Source organism: Vigna umbellata, chromosome 1, assembly GCF_029865625.1.
Source record: "Vigna umbellata cultivar VRB3 chromosome 1, Vumbellata_1.0, whole genome shotgun sequence".
NCBI classification, from domain to species: Eukaryota; Viridiplantae; Streptophyta; class Magnoliopsida; order Fabales; family Fabaceae; genus Vigna; species Vigna umbellata.
In genome coordinates this window covers 87,359,734-87,380,055 of record NC_142165.1, presented here as the reverse complement: position 1 = coordinate 87,380,055, position 20,322 = coordinate 87,359,734, and the positions used below count along the sequence as shown (strand labels likewise).

Sequence of the window (20,322 nt, the reverse complement as noted above, 5' to 3'; positions counted from 1 at the left end):
TTCTTTTGTTTTCTTGTAACTTTGAACTATATTTGGGCTTTGATGTTTGTTTAAAAGTATCTATTGAATTATATGATGTTTTATACATGAGATTATGTATGTATTTTGAAGTATGGTTTGAAAAGAGTTTCTAAGGTGAAATTTTGGATGGTTGTTCCAAGTAGAGTAATGAATTGATGTAGGGACTCAACCTTGTCCGACATCAATACATATATCCGGATTGGTCAGGTTTAGAATTCATGTGTATGCTTAGGTTTGTTTTGGCTTCGAAATGAATTGTGTTATATGAAGTTTTATAATTGAAATGCTTTGATTCTTTTATAATATTAGGTTACCCTTTTTGTATTGATGTTTATCTGTGCTTGTTGTATGTTTTGAAATGATTACTTGATAGGTGTGAACAAAGGAGAGGAGATATCAATGGAGTAGATCCTAAACGGCGAGGGTGCAAATGTTTAGTCTGTTTTCGTATTCATTTTGGGTCGAAATTATAATGACTTTTTTTTAATGAAGTAATTTTTAGTTTAGAATTATATATATAATTTGACTTATAATTATGTTTTGAATAACTGTAAAGACTCTTATATGCTTTTTCTTTTAGTTAAGTGTTCTAGCTTATTATACATGTAGTATTTTTTTTTTAGTGTTTAGATTATTTAAATGAGACGTTTTCAATAAGAATAAAAGTATTTTTTTATTAATAAAAATTGAGTTAGTGATGCTAAATTAAAGAAAGAATATAAAAAGAAAAGTTTTTACTTTAAAGGAAGCAAATATATTAAAACTTTTAAATGCTTAATTTTAAATTAAATTTTAAAATTATATAATTTTAAGGCTTAATAGTCTCTTTTGTCCCCAGTTGTGCTCGGTTGTGTCAATTTGGTCCTTGGTTTTAAAAAAGTGTCTACTTGGTTCTGACTTAGTAAAATTTGTGTCAACGTTATCCCTTCCGTTAAAAAAACAAACAGAGTTAATAATATGATGATATGGCAGTTTCTTTTCAATTTTTTTTAATCTTTGGGCCACCTATTCCCTCCTGTCACGTCACGTCAGCTTTTCCTTTTTGTAGGTGGTGAATTCAAGTGGATGGAGGTGCGAAGATGCGAACTCAGATCTCGTAGGATGAGGCTTTTTTTTTTCTGATTTTGTGGTTTGCAGGTTTGGGCTTGGAGAAGGTGATGGAGGTGCGGTGGTTGCAGGTTCTCGCGATCCTGTAGGGAGAGGTTCGCTCTGCGACAGCGGCGGCATGGAGATTTAGGGTTTTGCTTGGTGTGGTGATTTCTGGTATGCAGGTTTGGTGATGGTGAAATTTGGTGGCAGAGCTTGCGGGTTTGATGGAGGTGGGAGATGGTGGTCGCGACAGCTTGCGTGAGCTCGTGATGGATAGCGTGGGTGGTGGTCTAATGAAGACGTTTCATGGTGGCGTCAACGCATGATGTTAGCAGCGTCGTAGTTGTTGACGGTGGCGATTGTGGATGGTTCAGCAACTAAGGTTTGGTGCTTGATGGAAGTTAGGATTTCTGAAGATGGTGATGACGTCGCAACCAAGTTTATACTGTAAAATCCAATCTGTAAAATCCACCTCATCTCTCATTGACACGTTACCAATTTATATTATCATATCATCAATTGATTAACATCGTTAGTGTTTTTTAACCAAAGGAACAAAGTAGACACAAAATTTCCCAAGTCAGGACCAAGTAGACACTTTTTTAAAACCAAGAACTAAATTGACAAAACGGAGCACAACTGGGGACAAAAGAGACTATTAAGCCTAATTTTAATTAGCTAAATTACCTTTATAAATTTGTAAATTTATTTTTTAAAATATCATCATCTACTTTTTTAATAGAAAACACTTTTGTAAAAAAACTTACGAAAAAAACATATAATATATGCGTGTGTTGTTCTTAATCTGATTAATTATTTGTGTGGTATATATAAAGCAGTGTTCTTTAACACCAAAATTTCTTTTACTCCCATTTTTACATTATTTGTTTGATATATTTTTCTTTATTGTTTTAGAAATATAGATTAAGATCACTTTTATTTTTATTTTGATATAAACAAGTTGTGACGACAATAATGGTGTCAGATTTTTATTTTTTAAATATTTTAACATAAATTTTTTTAACAATATTTTAGCAGAATATATGTGTTATTTTTTATTAATTTATTATTTATTTGTTAGTATTTTAACATATTTTAAATTTAATAAAAAATGAAAATATTGTAAAAGAAAATTGTACATTAATTTATTATTTTCTTTATATATAACTTTTGCGAAAACTTTAATGATGCTTTTGTCGTAGAATTTGGTCGGCTGGTACATATTTCAAAACCAATAATAAAAGAGGATGCTTTTGCACCGTCCTCTTTTACTTTTTTTTTATAAAGAGACTAGATATAAAGCTGCCCCTAAATTCACAAATATATGTTTCAACTTTTCCATCCTCGTCCATAATAGATAAATCTCTCTTTTTTTTCGCAGTAAAAACATCTTACTGGAATCATATCGGAACAATGAACGTAAATTTGCGATAAATTTAAAAGATTATCTCACAGTTCAAATTAATAAGAAAATTTAAATTTTTAAAAAACCGAATAAATATGAATAATTATAAAATAAATACTTTAAAAATACTGATTATATTTATACAATCAACATAAATAATAAATTTATATTTATATTGAAATGATATTTTATATATTTAATAATAATATAATAAAATAATAATAAAACTGTGAAAAATTAATTATGATGTGTGAATATTATTTTAATAAACGTGGAAATTATTCCACGATAAAAAAGCTTAATAAATATCTCTGTAATATTTCTATTACGCTGAATAGCACGAAAATAAAATCCCAAAACTTATTTTCTCGTGTACAAATACATTTTCTTCTTTGTTATATTAAATCAAATCACTATTTCATTTCCTTTGTCTTTTTCAACTGGAACATGTGTGCTTCGCAACATGCCTTCCTAGGACGGTGGATTTTTGTGCCGTGGGATTATTCTTATTAATTATATAATATTATTATTTTGACTCAAAGAGTACCGTTTTACTTTAACTTAAAAATCAGTTTAATTCAATTATTTGACAGAAAACGATAAATAAAATGGTAAAAAAATAAATAACTGACGAAAAGAAATAAAGTAAGCTTAAGCATATTCGCAGAGTTCATCATGGTTTGTAGATACATTCATGAACCTTATGACTTGGTACAGATAACACAGATTTTTCCACGAACTTTTTACCGGAAATTTTTATTTAGTTTCAATTTCCCAGTGGTCTCTGTGCAGAATCAACCACTCTCATAATACCACCAAATTTCCCTCTAGAGACATGGCCATGGCTTCACCCTCTTCAATCTTCTCTGCTTACGCTTCCATGACAGCTTCCATCATGCTTCTGCGTTCAATAACCAACGACCTCATTCCTCAACCAATTCGTGGATACCTTATCAACACCTTCCGCTACTTCTTCAAGCCTCGCTCCGACAGTCTCACTCTCATTATCCAAGAGTACTCCGGCGGCATAGCGCGCAACCATCTCTACGATGCTGCGGAGGTTTACTTGTCCACAAAAATCACCCCCCAAAACGAGAGACTAAGCGTCAGCAAGACTCCAAAGGAGAAAAAGCTCTCCATAAGACTTGAAAAGGGTGAAGAGCTGGTTGATTTGTTTCATGGGGTTAAACTCAACTGGAATCTAATCTGCTCAGAGTTCGAGACGGGCAATGGTTCCTATGACCACTCCAGAAACAGCTCCACCAGAACAGAAAATAAGTACTTTGAGCTAACCTTTGAGAAGAAGCACAAGGAGATGGTGGTGGAAACTTACTTGCCTTTCGTTCTTGAGAAAGAGAAGGAGATGAAGGACGAGGAGAGGGTGTTGAAGATGCATACTCTCAACACTTTCTATAGTCACGGAGGGTTCATGTGGGATTCCATTAACTTGGACCACCCTTCAACGTTTGAGACCGTGGCTATGGAAGCAGAGATGAAGAACCTCATAATGGAGGATTTGAATAGGTTTTTGAGGAGGAGGGAGTTTTATAGGAAGGCTGGGAGGGCGTGGAAACGAGGGTACCTGTTGTATGGCCCCCCGGGAACCGGCAAATCGAGCTTGATCGCAGCCATGGCGAATTACTTGAAGTTCGATATCTATGATCTCCAACTTGACAACTTAGTCACCGATTCTGACCTCAGAAAGTTGTTGCTGGCAACTGCAAATAGGTCTATTCTGGTGATTGAAGACATTGATTGTAGTGTTGATCTGCCGGGGCGAAGACATGGAGAAGGACGCAAGCAACCTAATGTGCAGGTCGGTCATCTTCTCAAGTATTTTTCTCAATTCTTTCACTCAACAACTACATATTGAATGGCTAATGTCTTGTGCGAATAGTGAAGAGCCTCATTCTTTCACTGTTTATATCCATTATCTTAACACTATTTGGTAGATTTTAATGAATGCAATAATTTCTGAAACGATGTGATGGATGATGCAGTTGAGTTTGTGCGGATTACTGAACTTCATAGATGGGTTATGGTCGAGTTGTGGAGACGAGAGAATCATCATACTGACCACCAACCACAAGGAGAGGCTTGACCCGGCACTGTTGAGGCCTGGAAGAATGGACATGCACATTCACATGTCTTATTGCTCCTACCACGGGTTCAAGGTTTTGGCCTCAAACTACTTGGATGTTTCTTGGGATCATCACCTGTTTGGGGAGATTGAAGGCCTGATAGAGGGCACGCACATAACCCCAGCACAAGTGGCAGAGGAATTGATGAAGAGCGAAGATGCCGAGGTTGCACTAGAAGGATTCCTGAAGGTGCTTAAGCGAAAGAAGATGGAAGGTGATGTGTCTGAGAATGATGGTTCAGATAAAACAGAACTTAACCAATCTAAAAGGTCCAAAGCTGGTTCCACGCAGAAAAGAGCAGTTTGTATCAGCAAGAGAAAAACTAGTACGGGTACTAAGAGAGGGAGAAGAGCACGTACTTTGCAATAAACTTAGAACCATTTTTTTTATTTGAAAGGTCTAATAATGTTGTGTCTACCATATAATGTAGGTGATGATGTTTTGTTAGTTTTCACTTTATGCGATCTTTGATGTTCTTGTTGCCAATGTGACAGACTATGTGATTTAGAGGAAATGTAGCATAACTTTAGTAACAATATTGGCAGTTGAGCAGGATGAAAGAACCTCCCACTTTCACCATATTGCTTGGTGCTTCGAAATATAAACAAGTGCAGCTTCGTAGAGAAATGATTGAGAAAATAACTTATAACAATGTTTTTAATTAGATTTAAGAATGATGAAGATCAAGAACATTTTCATCTGCAAAAATGATTCTCCAACTGTGTGGAGAAGTGTAGATAATTCCTATGAAAAAACTCAATGCACTTTATTACATGAGTGATTGTGATAATTCCATCTTTATTCTAGATTTTTCACTAAATATGTTTTAACCAAAAGAATTAATATATTTTTAGAACAACAAGACTGAAAAGTGAAAATAATAAAAAAAAATCAAACCATTAGTTTGCACTGTAGGAAAAAATATAAATAAAATTAAGACAATTATTAAATTAACTTAGTTTACACTCTAATCATAACCAAAATTATACCATATTATTATTTTAACCAATTTTAAGTTTAATGCTTATTTGAAAGAATTTATGTTTCTTAATTCTATTATCAATTATCAATACATAAGAATAAAAGTTTTAGTGATTATCAATCCTCTTTATCTTATTTGTAAGCACAAAACTTATTGGTTAACTTTTTTTTAATTCGTAACTAAATTTTTTCCATACAATTACATTAAATAGCAATAAAAGTAAATGAGGAATTTAAAAATAAAAGTTTTTCCAAATTTCGAAGTTTATTAACATAAAATTTAGAAAAAAAATCTTAGAGAGAAATTGAGTCTTCTAATGAGTTTTGAATGGAAGTGCTTAAGTTGTATAAGAAAAGTAACTTAAACCCTCATAAAAACTTATTCTTTATCTTTTTAAGTCCAACCTTAGTTACAAAGAAAGTCATATAGAGTCTAAGTACAAACAATTGTTTTTTAATTTTTTTATATTCATGAGAAATTTGAGCTTCTTACGTTCAATGTCTTCAAAACTAATAAAAAATATAATCAAGATAATATACGAAAGAAAATATAAACCATATTTAAATTTAAAGAGTAATTTATTCAAAACTAAATTTAAATCAGCACAATTAAAGTTAAAAATAATAAAAATGTTATATAATTACATCTAATATAATCTTAAAAAGTTATGAATATAGATGCCAATTATCACTTATAAAAAATACAATTGAAATAAATTGATTTTTATACAAATTAATTACAAACTCTTTAAAAATACTCAAATATGTCCTATTTCAAACAACGAGATACCTTTATTTACTCATGCTTGATGCTGGTCTAAACTTACTTTCAATTTTACTTCTTTTTATAAGATAATGGTAATTTCTTTCTACTCATAATAAATTGTACCCACTAACGATGTATTCGAGTATTTCAAAATATACAACCTTTTTCATGTTTTAATCCTTTTCTTCTATACTTATGAATTGGCTTTTATATATATTCTATAAAAAAGACGCAACTGGATTGTACATTATTAAAATATAAAGAACTTTTTGTATGACATTTTTTCTTTATCTAGGTTCTTACTTTAATAATTAAATTTGCATGTTTTGAGTAACATAAGAGCACCAACTTGTGTTTCCTAATCATGATTGCATAAATAATTCATATTTTCGTATTCCACGTAGACAATTCGAAATCTTACTCTCTTTTTTTTTGTACACATATCAAATATCCCCAATTTGAGTTAAATAACTATACTAGTAATATTTATTGATTAAAGATTACAAAAATTATGAAACGATAATAACTAAGTAAAAGGCTAGATCACCCTCTATAATTTCTAATTAATTTAACCAAGAAAGAAATTATGTAACTTTTTATTAGTAACATTTTTCATCATCTTTTCAACAAGGATTTGAAGTTTTGGGCCGGGCTGAACCTAGCCCAGCCCACGTCCGTTCCCCGTCTTCATCCTTAGTGGATTACGCAGGTAGCAGGTACAGCTTCCATCAACGAAAGGAACGAAACAAACACATCGCAGAAAACCTTCAAGTTCTGCTTCCTTCAATTTTTGAACAAGTTTCTCGGTTCTCGACTTTTTCTACCTTACTCATCGAAAAGACCCTTGCGTCTTCCCACCAATCTTAAATGTGGGAACAAACTCTAATTTGCGTCTCAATAATTATTATTATCATCATTATTATTATTACCATGAATTTCTGATTTTCATTTTTGTAGATAACAAAGATGGATCCGAACGCGGTGAAGTCCACTCTGTCCAATTTGGCTTTTGGAAACGTAATGGCAGCAGCTGCCCGTGATTATCAGAAGGTAATTCAATAATTTTCACTTCACAATGTTATTACCTTCACGATTCGCATAAAAGGAAACAGAACTTCTCTGTGATATGTGCGTAATATCGGAGAAGCTAATTTTATGCATGCCACACAATTCATGTGGTTGTTCGTGACAACCTAGGTTATAACGCAATTCATTCTTCCTTTTTCGATGCTCATTTTCATCATTTGATGGTCATATGCTTACAAAGATTAATGGAACTAATATCCTACATTGCATCATGTTTTGTATATTTTAAATGGAGAATGTTATCATATTATAATTTTTTTTTCACTTCTTGAACCTGGCCAGTCATTTTCAAGTGTTTTCTTCAGTCGCAAATAAAATTGAACTACTAATGCTGGTAATTTGGAATAATGCTGTGTTTAAGAAACTTGCAATGGTAAATAGTTTAATACTCTGCTTTTTGGGACAGTTTTTGAAGTCTACGTTAGGAACTTGAGTATTTTGAGGTGACTAAGTCTCACATCGAGTAGCTTGGGATGCTTGGTGGGCTATTTAGTTTTTGGTTCTTCCCTCTTCAGCTAGCTTTTGAGGGTGGACTCCCCAAATGCATGGATACTTTTCGCACTAATTTCTTGAAAGTATTTTGTTGTATATAATTGAAGTCGTGCTTTTGGATAGTCTTATCCATAAAATCTTATAAGAGAATAAAGTAAGATTATAAAATGTGTTGAGCTTTTCCATAAGCTTCTATCAACTTATGAACCTTAGCTTTTGGAGAGGTTCAAGCTAAACGTAAATAACTTCTATAAAAGTTAAGTTTAGCTTATGTGAAAAGCTCAATTCATTTTATTCACTTGTTTTCTTCTCCTGTAAGTGCTTATAAAAAGTTTATTTGTAAAGAGGCTTACTGTTGCTCATATATGTTAACATTTTTGCAAAATTTCTTCTGATGATTGTTGTTGTGTATAAATCTTGTGTCAGCAGCTACATACTGATGTAACGTTACACATGCTATGATCACTGCAGGAATTGCTTGCTCAACAGAAGGCCGGGGCATCAAGTTCAGTAAATGAGGAGGTTGACCTTGATGAGTTGATGGATGTATGTTTTGCAAACCTTTCAACCTCGTTTTATATGTGTGCTTTGAAAACCTTTCAATCTCATCATATACGTTCAGTAACGGGTCTACCCTATGCCGATTTCAGGATCCTGAGTTGGAAAAGTTGCATGCAGAAAGGATTGCAGCTCTTAAGGTGGCAATCTACTTAAGTACCGAGATGCAAATGATGTTCAAATTTTTGTTTTTACTTGTTCTGTTTACAAGTTTCTTTGCTATTCACAACTTAATTTGTCTTCAATAGAAAGAAGTAGAGAAGCGAGAGGAATGGAAGAAGAAAGGTCATGGAGAATACAGGGAAGTAACAGAGGGTGATTTCTTAGGCGAAGTCACTGGAAGTGAAAAGGTGATTTGTCACTTCTACCATAAGGAGTTCTATAGATGCAAGTATGTTATTGACTTAATATTATTATTCCTTGTGGCTCTACATCTTTCGGTCTCAATTTCTGACATACAAGGATACATGTGTCTGTTATATTTCCAGGATAATTGATAAGCATTTAAAGTCCCTTGCGCCAAAGCATATTGATACAAAATTCATCAAGCTTGATGCAGAGGTCAGCACGAACCATTCTATGGATGTAACTGTATCTTTTGACATGTTTTATTAATCCAATTGTTTGACTTGGTAAAGAAATTGAATGGAGTTCACTATTGAAAATGAAATGCAGAATGCGCCTTTCTTTGTTACAAAACTGGCTGTCAAGACTTTGCCTTGTGTCATACTGTTCAGGTGAGGCCTAAATCTGTGGCTTTTGGATCTTGGTCAATTGAGTGATTCACTATTAATGAGTGTGTTATTGTTTCCGTTAGGTCTAAAAGAAAGATGAGAATGGAGTTTAAAATCCTAAAACAATCTTTATCTTCAATATCACCCCCTTCCCTTCTAAAAAAGATCAACACAGAAGCTAATAGGTGTAATGTGGCAAAGTAATCCCAGATGAAATAAAATTCTGTTGTCAAGGAACTATTCGGACGTGCTGTACGCCCAAAGCTCTAACCCCATAGTGAATCTACTTCTGTCAAGATCTGCAAAAAGCAATAAAGACTTCTAGACAAGAAAGTTGGATTTTAGAACATTGACTTCCTCCACATTAGATTCTGAGTAGAGGATACTAGGTTACAAATTTCCTGCATTCAACAGGGTATAGATTCCAATCATTATAAGAGAAAAAAACATTTTAGTCTTTGTATTTCATCCATGTTCAAGCTTTTAATTGTGCCAAAGTAAAAATTTCCTCTAGATCCACTTTTCCTTGTCTAAATACAATCCTATTCGTATGATTCCATATGTTCCAAATGATAGAAATCCATAAGCACTTCCATAATTTATTTCCTTTGTTGCTCAAACCCAATAAATAGAATTGTTGGAAATGCATATCTAACTGATTATACTGCATTGAACATATACCCGCCCATTTATTACACAAATTTCACACTCTGTTTACAATATTATATGTTAAGAATAACTGGGTTGTGTTTTCCTCCATCAATCCACATAAAGGACATGATGTTTGCGACAATTGTGATCCTCTCCTCCTCAAATTTTCCTTTGTTGCTATTTCCTTCAGCATTGCCCTCCAAGTGAAATGTTGTGGTGTTGGAGCTGCTTTATACTCCAAAATAAGTTAAACATATCAGAATTTTTCCCGAGAAATGGAGTTTTCAGTTTTCAGTATGATGTGAATTTTTGTTCCTCATCCTTCCATACCCAAAGGTATTCTCATTCTCTCTATATTTGTGTTTGATTTAACAATTGTCTAAACTCCTTAAATTGAGGCAATTCCCACTTGAACCAATCTCTTCTCCATTCCATTTTCCATTCCCAGTCGTTGGTAGTCCATTCACCATACTCCCGGATTGTTTTATTCCTAGTAATTGAGTTTCCATATACTCTAGGAATCATTGTTGCAGTAACCCTAGATTTTGTTATACCGCATGAAGCAATTATTTTAGATTGAAAGGCTCTCTACAATTACTGCAGCGTTAAGGGTTGCATTGTGCTGCCATGCAATGCATAACTCTCATTCATAAAATAGAGGCAATTATAGCTGGGAAAACAGGGATACATTGCAATATCTGTAGCTGGTGTTTTGTAACAAAGGTAGTAAAAGTAAATGTGATTTTGTTAAGTGTAATTGTTATATCTTTGTTAGGAACAAATTTGTAAAAGGGTTGAGACACCCCTAGTCTTTCGTGTATATATGGATATTCTTTGCTGATAAAAAAACAGGAACTATTCTGACAGAGTATATATTACAAATGAGGATAATATTGATTTGTTATATCAGTATAATGGCTAAGGGCTGGCTGTTTCTTTCTTCAGACAAGGAGTTGCAGTAGATAGATTGGTAGGATTTCAAGATCTGGGAGGGAAAGATGATTTTACTACAAGAACACTGGAGGCTCTGCTGATAAAGAAAGGTAGTGCTTTTACTTAACCTTTTCGTTTCTTAGGGACTGGAAAGTTTCTTAACTGTCATTTGACAGGTATAATTGCCGAGAAAAAAGATGAGGATGATGAAGATGATGAATATCTTGACAGTACACGCAGAGTAGTTAAATCCTCCACAATTACTGGTTCTGATTCTGAATAAAGTTAATCAGCCAGTGGCTTCATAAACGAAGAATCTGCAGTTTATCCTCTACATATCTTTTGGATTTCAGTCTTGTATCCTTGTTACACTTTTGGTCTTTTGCCTTTGGGAAGTGGTTTGCATCCATAGAAATCACGAGGAAGCTGTACCTTGCGACCTCTATTGTATGAACTTGCCCCTCTAGGAATCGCATAACGTGTCTCCCATCCAAGGGTGTCAAAAAGTTGAACATCATTTGTAACAGAAGAAATTGGTATAGATTTTCTAAAATGGATTTAATTGTTCATGTGAGTGCAGTACAAAGATACTAGAAATAGGCCAGTGCTTGAATTGTTTACGGGAAACTTAGACATTTTTTTTTTCTGTATCCTGTGAAAGTCTTGGCACACTCAGTTAGGGGGGCTTGAAACTTCATTACTATTACTGTTGTACCAAAAACAAAAATGAGTGCATTATGAATATCATTAAATAATTTATTGTTACATCAAAATATATTATTACAAAATAATATCCATATATAAAAGACAAAAAGGCTACTTTAGGCCGCATTTGAAAGAAAAAGTATAGGCTTACTTATTTTGATGGTTCTCACTTGGTGGAAGTGTCAAATTGGTTTTTGTTTTTAATTGTGTTAATTTCGCCTCTAAATTTATTAATGTGCATTAGTCAATTTGTTTTATATTGTTTAACGTTGACTGTTTAGACATGGTTTCGTGATAATTTATGTAAATGTGGCACATAAAGATTGTGTTATGCGAAAATTTGGGTTCATACGAAAATTAAAAGTCAAATTTGGTTTCATACCAAGCAAACCCAACAAGCACACCTCCTAAACATCCTGAAGGAGCTTAACAATCTTCAACAAACCCAACAATATCATCTGAAGGAAGTCAGATTACTACATGCCAACTTCAATAGACCCAACAAATTTAGCCAACTATAAAATCCATCATTAAAGAGAAATTATCATATAGGAGGGGCCCGGTTTGGAAGCCATAAAACTTTATTTGTGTACATTTTGCAGCTGCCATATGTACTTGGAACTTCACTGTGCATTTTGGCCTATTTTGGAAGACATATATTTGTAACTTCAATATGTATTATGCACCTTATTTTGCTTAGGATATGTACATATATTGCTTAGCAGCTTGTGTCTTTTGAAGAACAATGCTTTTTATGAATCTATTTGGAATTAATATCATGTGTATTTGCAATAGAATTTAACTTTTATGCTTATTTATACATTGCTCAAACTTCTCATTCATTTAATAAGAACACATTACAAAAAAATACAACCAAGTACATCACACTTATTACAATCCACAAAGTACATAGCTTGCTAATGACAAGAAATGTCACTTTTACAATATTTCATGAAATTTTAAACAACATACCAACAACAATGATTATGTTAATTAAACTCACAAAACATATCATCCCTGTTAACAACTTAACCCATTTTTTAGAAACCATAAAATGTTTTTCTAGATTATAGATTTTTCTCCTTTGTTTACCAATAACATCCTTGTTATCTTCATTTCAGCATTTGAAATTATTACACCCTTTAAAATCATCATTTCCATTCCATTGTTCAAAAAATCCAACAAAAACAAATATTTTATTAACATGAAACACTCATTAACTATAAATATATATGCGTTGAATGAAAATTAAAAACATAAATCAAACCTTATAGTTAGGGCCATCCCAAAATTCTTTTCCACCATTCTTAACTTTTAGCCACTCTAAACACTATAACCTCCACACAATGGTAAACTGGTGTTCCACTTAAGCCCCTAGACCAACCACCAAGAGAGAAGACATCGTGGTTTTATGTCCTCCATGAGCAAGATGAACAACCTTAATTGCAAGACATTGTAACCTTCCTCAACCATCACCCGCTTAGGATCACACTTCATCAACCGAACTCTGAAGGAGAATAAGAAAATAGAGACCCCAAACCACTCATTAGGAAAACATCAACCTTCTCCATTAAAAGTAAAAACTTCACATGTAAACAACCTCATTTCCATTGTATAATTAAATATTTTTTGACACATATATGTTGTCCTTTACCACATCACCACACTCTTAGCATCTTTTCTAGAAAGTTAACTGGAAGGACTTGATTTATGCACATTAATGAATTTGAGAACAAAATTGACACAAAATTGAAAGTGGAGACTAAGGTGACACACTCCTACCAAAGTGGAGACCCTCAAAGTAATTAAGAAAAAAAATATGGAGATTTATTCATTTGTTAATAGTTTCAATCAAGGTTAAATAAACTTATAAATCAATAGGTAAAATAGCTATAAAACTGTATTTTTTTTTCTAAAAAATTGTGTGTATATTTACTCGGTACTTAGGCAGCTAACTTCTAATTTTGTTGGATTGATGTTAATACTACATAATATTTTTTATCCTCAAAATCAGGAAATAGAATGATTCACACCTAATTATTTTAGATTGTTATTTGATACATTTTCCAAAACTATATTATATAGAACTAGAAATAACAATGAGTAAGGTCAAGTACAAATAGTATATACCCGTTATTTGACTTGTATTAAAAAATTTGTCTCATTACTTGTTTTATTACTGGTTGGATACTGTTTGAAGAATATTTCCATTTTTTTTTAAATGTGTGGATATCCATAAATACCCATAAATATTTAAAAAAAAATATTTTAAAAGGTTTTAAAATGAAATCCAAATAAAATTATAACAAAAAAAATATAAATTCAAAGGAAAACCAAATAAAAATTATGTACTTAAAACATACATTCAATTAGAAATAATTTAAAAAATAATTTTTATAATATTATAATCTAATATTTATGTTTTTGTCATCAATATTTTCAATTTGACCACTTAATTCTTAAAATAAATAACACACAAACACAAAGTAATGAACAAGTAACATAAAAATACTATTAATAAAATTAGAATGAAATATTAAAAGAAAAACTACTGATATCATCAATTATTTCTTCAAATATTATATTAAGTTTCATCTTCTTACAATTTGATGGTTCCTTTTTCTTAAAAGAAAAACTATTAATATCATCAATTATTTCTTCAAATATTATATTAAGTTTCATCTTCTTATAATTTGATGATTCCTTTTTCTTTACAATGATGTTTTGCAAAAATATTTTCTCATAACATCTTTTCTTCCAACAACACTTTAACCTCTATTTATATTTGAATTTTGACTTGAAGAAAATTGTGAAAAAATTTAATTGTGAAAAAAATCTTATAATATAATTTAGATAAATGTTTCCTTTCAATAAAAATCAGTTTTATAAATAAAATTTAAATGAATTAATTAATTATCAACACAAAAGTTAAAAGAGAAATAAAATATCAATTATTAATGATGAAAGAAAAATCTTACACTGTAACAGAAACAAAATTAAAGATAAATATTTTCCTATAACTAAAATTACTTTCATTAATAAAATTTAAATGAATTAATTTTTTAATTAGCATAAAAATTAAAAAAGGTAATTTAATATTAATAATCGACGGTAAAGAAAATATTATACTATAAAAGATGTTTGGGATAAATTTTTTTTCTAGAATAAATATTTTTTATCAATAAAAACTAAAAGAATAATGAAACATCAATAATTAATGTTGAAAAAAATATTATAACAAAAAATTTATAATAAATATTTTTCTATAATAAATATTTTTATCAATAAAAACTAAGAGAATAATAAAACATCAACAATTAATGTTGAAAAAATATTATACTTTAAAAGAAAAAAAATTTAAAATAAATATTTTTCTATAATTAAAATTATTTTTATCAATGAAGTGGAATGAATAAATTAATTAATATAAAAATTAAAAGAGCAATAAAATATCTATAATTAATATAAATAAATATTATGCTATAATGACAAATATTAACATTATTTTTATTAATAAACATTTTAAATTATTGATAGTTTCTCTAACATTCCAGATTATATATAAATATATAATATAGCTGTCCACATTTTTAATATAAGAAAACAGTTAGAATAAGACTGTAAATAAAGTATTAAGGTTACCGTCATCCCAAAACAGAAGTCATAATTTAAAACTTAAACTCATTACAATATTTCAAAATGATAGGGAACAACTAAGAGTCCTAACTAGACTAAGCTGCAGCATCATCTCCCTCCAAAGCTTGCTCCAAAGGCACTTCACCTACCTCTGCTCACACCTAAATGAATGATCATTGCAAAAATGACACACCACACACAAGCAGACACAAAACAAGCAGAAGGGTGAGCTAGATATACAAAAATCATGTTATAACAGTCACACACAACCTGCAATTTAATTCACATATACATAGTCACTTAATACAGCTTGTTACACTTTTTAACTTGACTCGTCCGGACTTAGAATGATTGACAAGCTATGGCGGGTTATGCACTCGTGGTGGCCTCTACTGCTTTGCAAAGTCATTGCCAATGGGTTTCACCCTACCACACTCACGAGGTTAGTCCGTTATCACTCACCTTGGGCCATACTGGAAGCACCCAAGACTAGGACCTCTTGCTACTACTCACGACATGGTTCAATCCTTTCTACTTGAGAATGATTGACCATTGTAGTTTCAGGATAACCCCCAAGACTGAGCTCCTGCATTCATTCTAAACATACTAAGGGCACCACCATGGATCCCCTCCTTGAGGATCATGGAATTACGTCCAATAACATAGGGCACCACCATGTAACCCCCTTTGAGATCCATGGAATTACGTCCATCAACCATACTGTCACTTTGAAACTTAACTCAAGACATGAACAACCAAATACCATAATACTATCACATTGAATCCAAACATATAACCTCACTGATCATACACTATCATAGATACTTCTACACCATTCTAATAATCAAAACATAATTCAAGGTTATCAGAAAACAAGAATAAAAAGAATAAAAACAGGTTCTGGGCAAGCTGCTCAACGCACCAAACTCGCTGTGCGAATAACGAAAACAATGGATTTTACTCACTCACATTCGCTCAGCATACTAAGCCTGTGCGCTCAGCTAAAGTCCATTTGCTCAGCGCACTAAGTATGTGCGCTTAGCTAAACTGAAAATTCTGCTACACATTATGAGACCCTAAACCCTCGCATAGCGCACCAAATTCGCTATTCGAATTAAACTAGCATTTTCCCAGGCAACCACCTTTCGCACAGCGCCCAGATTCGCTATGCGAATCACCAAACAAAGAGCAACACCCTCCAGTCATTCACATAACGCACCAGCTCGCATAGCGAATGAATCAAACAGAGAGCACCCTCTGCAAGGACTCGCTATGCGAGACAATTCGCATAGCGACTTTGCATCATCTGCAGAACGCAAAATCTGCTAATTATGCACTCACACAAACCCTTACCATTTCTAGGCCTTTTCTCAACTTTCTAACACCTCTAATTCATGTCTTACACCTAATTAAACTTGTCTAGATGATTATAAACGTTCCTACTACAATTCTAAAGTGATTTAGACTCAATTTCTACTCTAGAACACCAAAATCAACAACTTAGTGACCCAAATTCAATTTTACCACTTGTAACTCGTTTTAGACCAGTTTGATGTTCCTAACAAGTCAAAATTAACCTATCTGAGCTACCCTAACAGCCCAATTGCACTCAAGACCTCCAATGCTCAAAATCACTACCTCACTTCCTCTCAAAGTGGCCTAAAACTCTAATAGTTCACTCAACACAGTGCATACTCCCTCACCTTCCATATGAACCCTCATTTAACAAAACCCATACCTCAAACATATCAGATTTCAAATATCACTTCAGCCCAACCAAATCCACAGTCACAATTTCCAGCATGTAGTTCAATTCATACAGAAAATCTCTTTAAAACATAAGTTCAACCCAAACAGCATGTTCACACAAAGTTCAGCACATCTACACATTTCATAAAAAAATAAATTTTAAGAAAGACCTAACTCCCCTTACTTTGGAGTTGAACAGTCAGCTCACCATACCGCTTCCACAATACCCTACTCGTCGAAGAACCTAAACAGTGCCCTACAACCACCGAAACGGTGATGGAAACAACTCTTAGAGCTAGGATTGAGTGGAAAATGATAAAGAGGAAAGCACAAGACACATGCAACCAACAAAGATTTCATGTGCTAGGTTTTAGAACGGAGAAGAAACTGCATGTAAGGACTTACCAGCCTAGGACCCGAAATGAATCGGTCTGTTGTGAAGCCCTCTACGTTGCGGACGTTTAGGCATCACCTGATCGGAAATCCACTGGCTCAGTGAAGAGAAAGAGAGAAGGCAGAGGTGTGGTAGAGAGAAGGCATATAAAATCTGAAAATTGAGTTTTTAGAGAGAGATAAAATGTTCAAACTAATAGACCAGGATGTTTGAAAAATCTATTTAAAGTGTGGTTTCATTAACTTAATGCACATTTTTTGCTCTTTTAACTTTATTTTTCAGATCCTCATAGTTTCTATTGATAAATTTTTTCACTCGTAAATTAAATATATATTATTGAGAGATTTTTTGATGGATTTTTTCGGTAAATAAAATGCATATTACGAAAGGATTTATGGATAAATTTTTTGTCGATAATGAATTTTATAATGAATTTTTAAGTAAATTCCGTTAATAAAATTCACCCCTTATTGAAATTTTGAAATTCATCAATAATTCAAATATATTGTTGAATTTTGTTTTCATGATAAAATTTTGTGGATAATTTTAAACAAATTTGTAATAATTATATTCTTTTATATATATATATATATATATATATATATATATATATATATATATATATATATATATATATATATATATATATATATATCAAAAAACAAATAATTCAAAAAGCCAATTTTATACATCCATTTAACTCAATACATATAATCATCATATCTCAAAACTTATCTTTCCAACATAAAATTCAAATTTACGAGGTTTGCATGTGATTAAATTAATTTACTTAAAAATTTTAAAATGAGAAATAACGAAGAAAATGATTAGTGATATCTCTCTATGAAAAAGAAATTAAATTTGTTAAACATTATACTTAAAATTATAGGAGACATTTAGTGTATAATTTTTTTTCCATATCTGTTTACAATTACTATTATTATTATTATTATTATTATTAGGAATTACTAAAATTGATTTAATATATTATAATTTAAAAAAATATATTTATATAAGTTTCGTAGGAATTAAAGTGTATCATAATTTTTTATCCAATTTTTTAATTATTTTCACGTGAAATGATTTAACAAGAGTAATATTCTATTTTACTACAAGAAAAATCATTAACGTGGAAACAAAAAGATTTTCACCATGTCATTGAAACAATTTTGTTAGAAACTTTAAAAACATTTTCAGAAATCAAATATAAAAAAACTCTAATGAAACTAAACAAACCTTCTTTTACCAAACGTCCTCCTAATTAATCAAAACCAAAATATTTAAAATATTTTTCTTTAAAACATAATATTTAATACTAATAGAGCTTTCATGGTGATTTTTTTTTTATAAAATAAACTTTATCAAATATTTTAGTCCGGAGATTTTATTTTTCGTCCCTCTTTTAAACTTTGGTACACTTTGATCTTTCTCTTTAAGAAAACTATAAATTTTTCATCCTCCAAAACCAACAACATTAAAATTATGCTGAGTTGGCTAAAAGTGGTATGTCACGGTTATTTTTTGTGTGTGACACTTCCCAGCTTTTCTTTCTCCCTCTCCCCTTTCGTCTCCTTGTATCTTCACGTCGAGCTTCGAATTCCGGGTATCTCATCCCACACAGCTTCTTGTTTATTCAGTGCTCCTAATTCTGAATTAGGAAATAGGACAGAGGAAGAGGGTCAAGTGGAGGCTGAAGATGGATTTAGGGTTTGTGAAACTGAAACCTCAGTAGGTGCCAGGCATTCTTCTTAGAAGATCTGTTTCTCTGGATTCCTTTTCTGTTGCAAATATCAATCGTGCTCTTCAAACATTGGGATCTAATGCTAACTCAAAAATAGTACTGGGATGCGTGGATGATAAATTGTTTTGATTGATTTAAAAAAGAAAAACGAAAAAAAGTAAAAAGTTCAGTAAGACCCCATATTTCGTTAAAAAATGTTCAATCCAGTCATTTCCGCTCACGCCGTTAAAAACTTAACGGTGCAAATGCCACGTCATCATCACCATCTCCAAACAAATCCTAATTTCTCTTCAAGAAACCCTAGCCGCCGCACCATCCAGTGTCGTCACCGCCATCCTCGCCGACAACCGTCCTCTACAACACATCACGCGCCACCACAAAAGCGTCTTCTCCCTTCTGTTGCACCTCCATCACCTTCGCATCTCACCTTCGTTCTCGCGCCACCACCCAATGCGATCCCTTGCTATGCCGCGACCACTAATCTTCACCATTTTCACCCTTGCACCAGCCAAATTGTCATCGCGCCAGCAGCACTGCCGTCCAATCTCCACCACATAATTGTCCACCACTAACCATCAGCCAAATTGTCATCTGCTGGTGATCGCGAATCGCCACTCTTCTCCATCACTAATCGCGTCGCTGCTTGCCTCCACTTGCAACCACAATCAGACCTGCAAGCAAACCGTGGAGACCTAAGGTTTCTCGCGTTCTTGTCGCATAGTTTTGGTGGTGGCGTGTGATGCATTGGAGAGGATGGGTGCCGGCAAGGATGGCGGTGACAACGCTGAATGGTGCGGCGGCTAGGGTTTCTTGGAGAGAAATTAGGGTTTGTGTGGAGATGATGATGATGACGTTGCAAAGATTTTTTTTAAAATTAAACGATCATTTAAGTCCACCTATTAACGTGTGCCACGTGCTTATGAGATGTCACGGTGACATTTTCACCGTTATGTTTTTAACGACGTGAGCGGAAAGGACCAGATTGAACATTTTTAACGAAATATGGGGTCTTACTGAACTTTTTTAAAAGGTAGGATTACTTTGAACCAAATCCCTAAAAGTAGGGACCAAATGATGTATTAAACCTAAAAGCAAGATACCAAGACAGTGAAACTCAAATGTAGGAGAAAAAATTATAGGTAGTAGAAATAAACTAAACTTCCTAGATTGTTGTTCCCGCAAGTGAGGGCATGATGAAACGCACCGCAGACGGCGCGTGGGCGCACATGGTGTGTGTGTG

At 32.6% G+C, this 20,322-nt stretch overlaps 2 protein-coding genes across 3 annotated transcripts; both read left to right on the top strand.

Annotated features, from left to right (window-relative positions):
* Nucleotides 1-3,193: 3,193 nt before the first annotated feature.
* LOC124832795 (AAA-ATPase At3g50940-like) lies at nucleotides 3,194-5,235 on the top strand. Its single transcript, XM_047307088.2, has 2 exons — nucleotides 3,194-4,331; nucleotides 4,516-5,235. The coding sequence occupies exons 1-2, from the start codon at nucleotides 3,351-3,353 to the stop codon at nucleotides 5,023-5,025; spliced, it is 1,491 nt and encodes a 496-aa protein (XP_047163044.1). The 5' UTR covers nucleotides 3,194-3,350; the 3' UTR covers nucleotides 5,026-5,235.
* A 1,878-nt stretch (nucleotides 5,236-7,113) lies between these two features.
* LOC124832808 (thioredoxin domain-containing protein PLP3B-like) lies at nucleotides 7,114-11,431 on the top strand. Of its 2 annotated transcripts, none has more exons than XM_047307111.2 (9): nucleotides 7,114-7,272; nucleotides 7,361-7,453; nucleotides 8,453-8,527; nucleotides 8,632-8,679; nucleotides 8,788-8,930; nucleotides 9,028-9,100; nucleotides 9,215-9,276; nucleotides 10,870-10,967; nucleotides 11,034-11,431. In XM_047307111.2, the coding sequence occupies exons 2-9, from the start codon at nucleotides 7,370-7,372 to the stop codon at nucleotides 11,138-11,140; spliced, it is 690 nt and encodes a 229-aa protein (XP_047163067.1). In that variant the 5' UTR covers nucleotides 7,114-7,272; nucleotides 7,361-7,369; the 3' UTR covers nucleotides 11,141-11,431. The 2 variants fall into 2 exon arrangements, with proteins under 2 accessions (XP_047163067.1, XP_047163068.1); XM_047307112.2 differs by having other exon boundaries at nucleotides 7,115-7,272; nucleotides 7,370-7,453.
* Nucleotides 11,432-20,322: the final 8,891 nt, after the last annotated feature.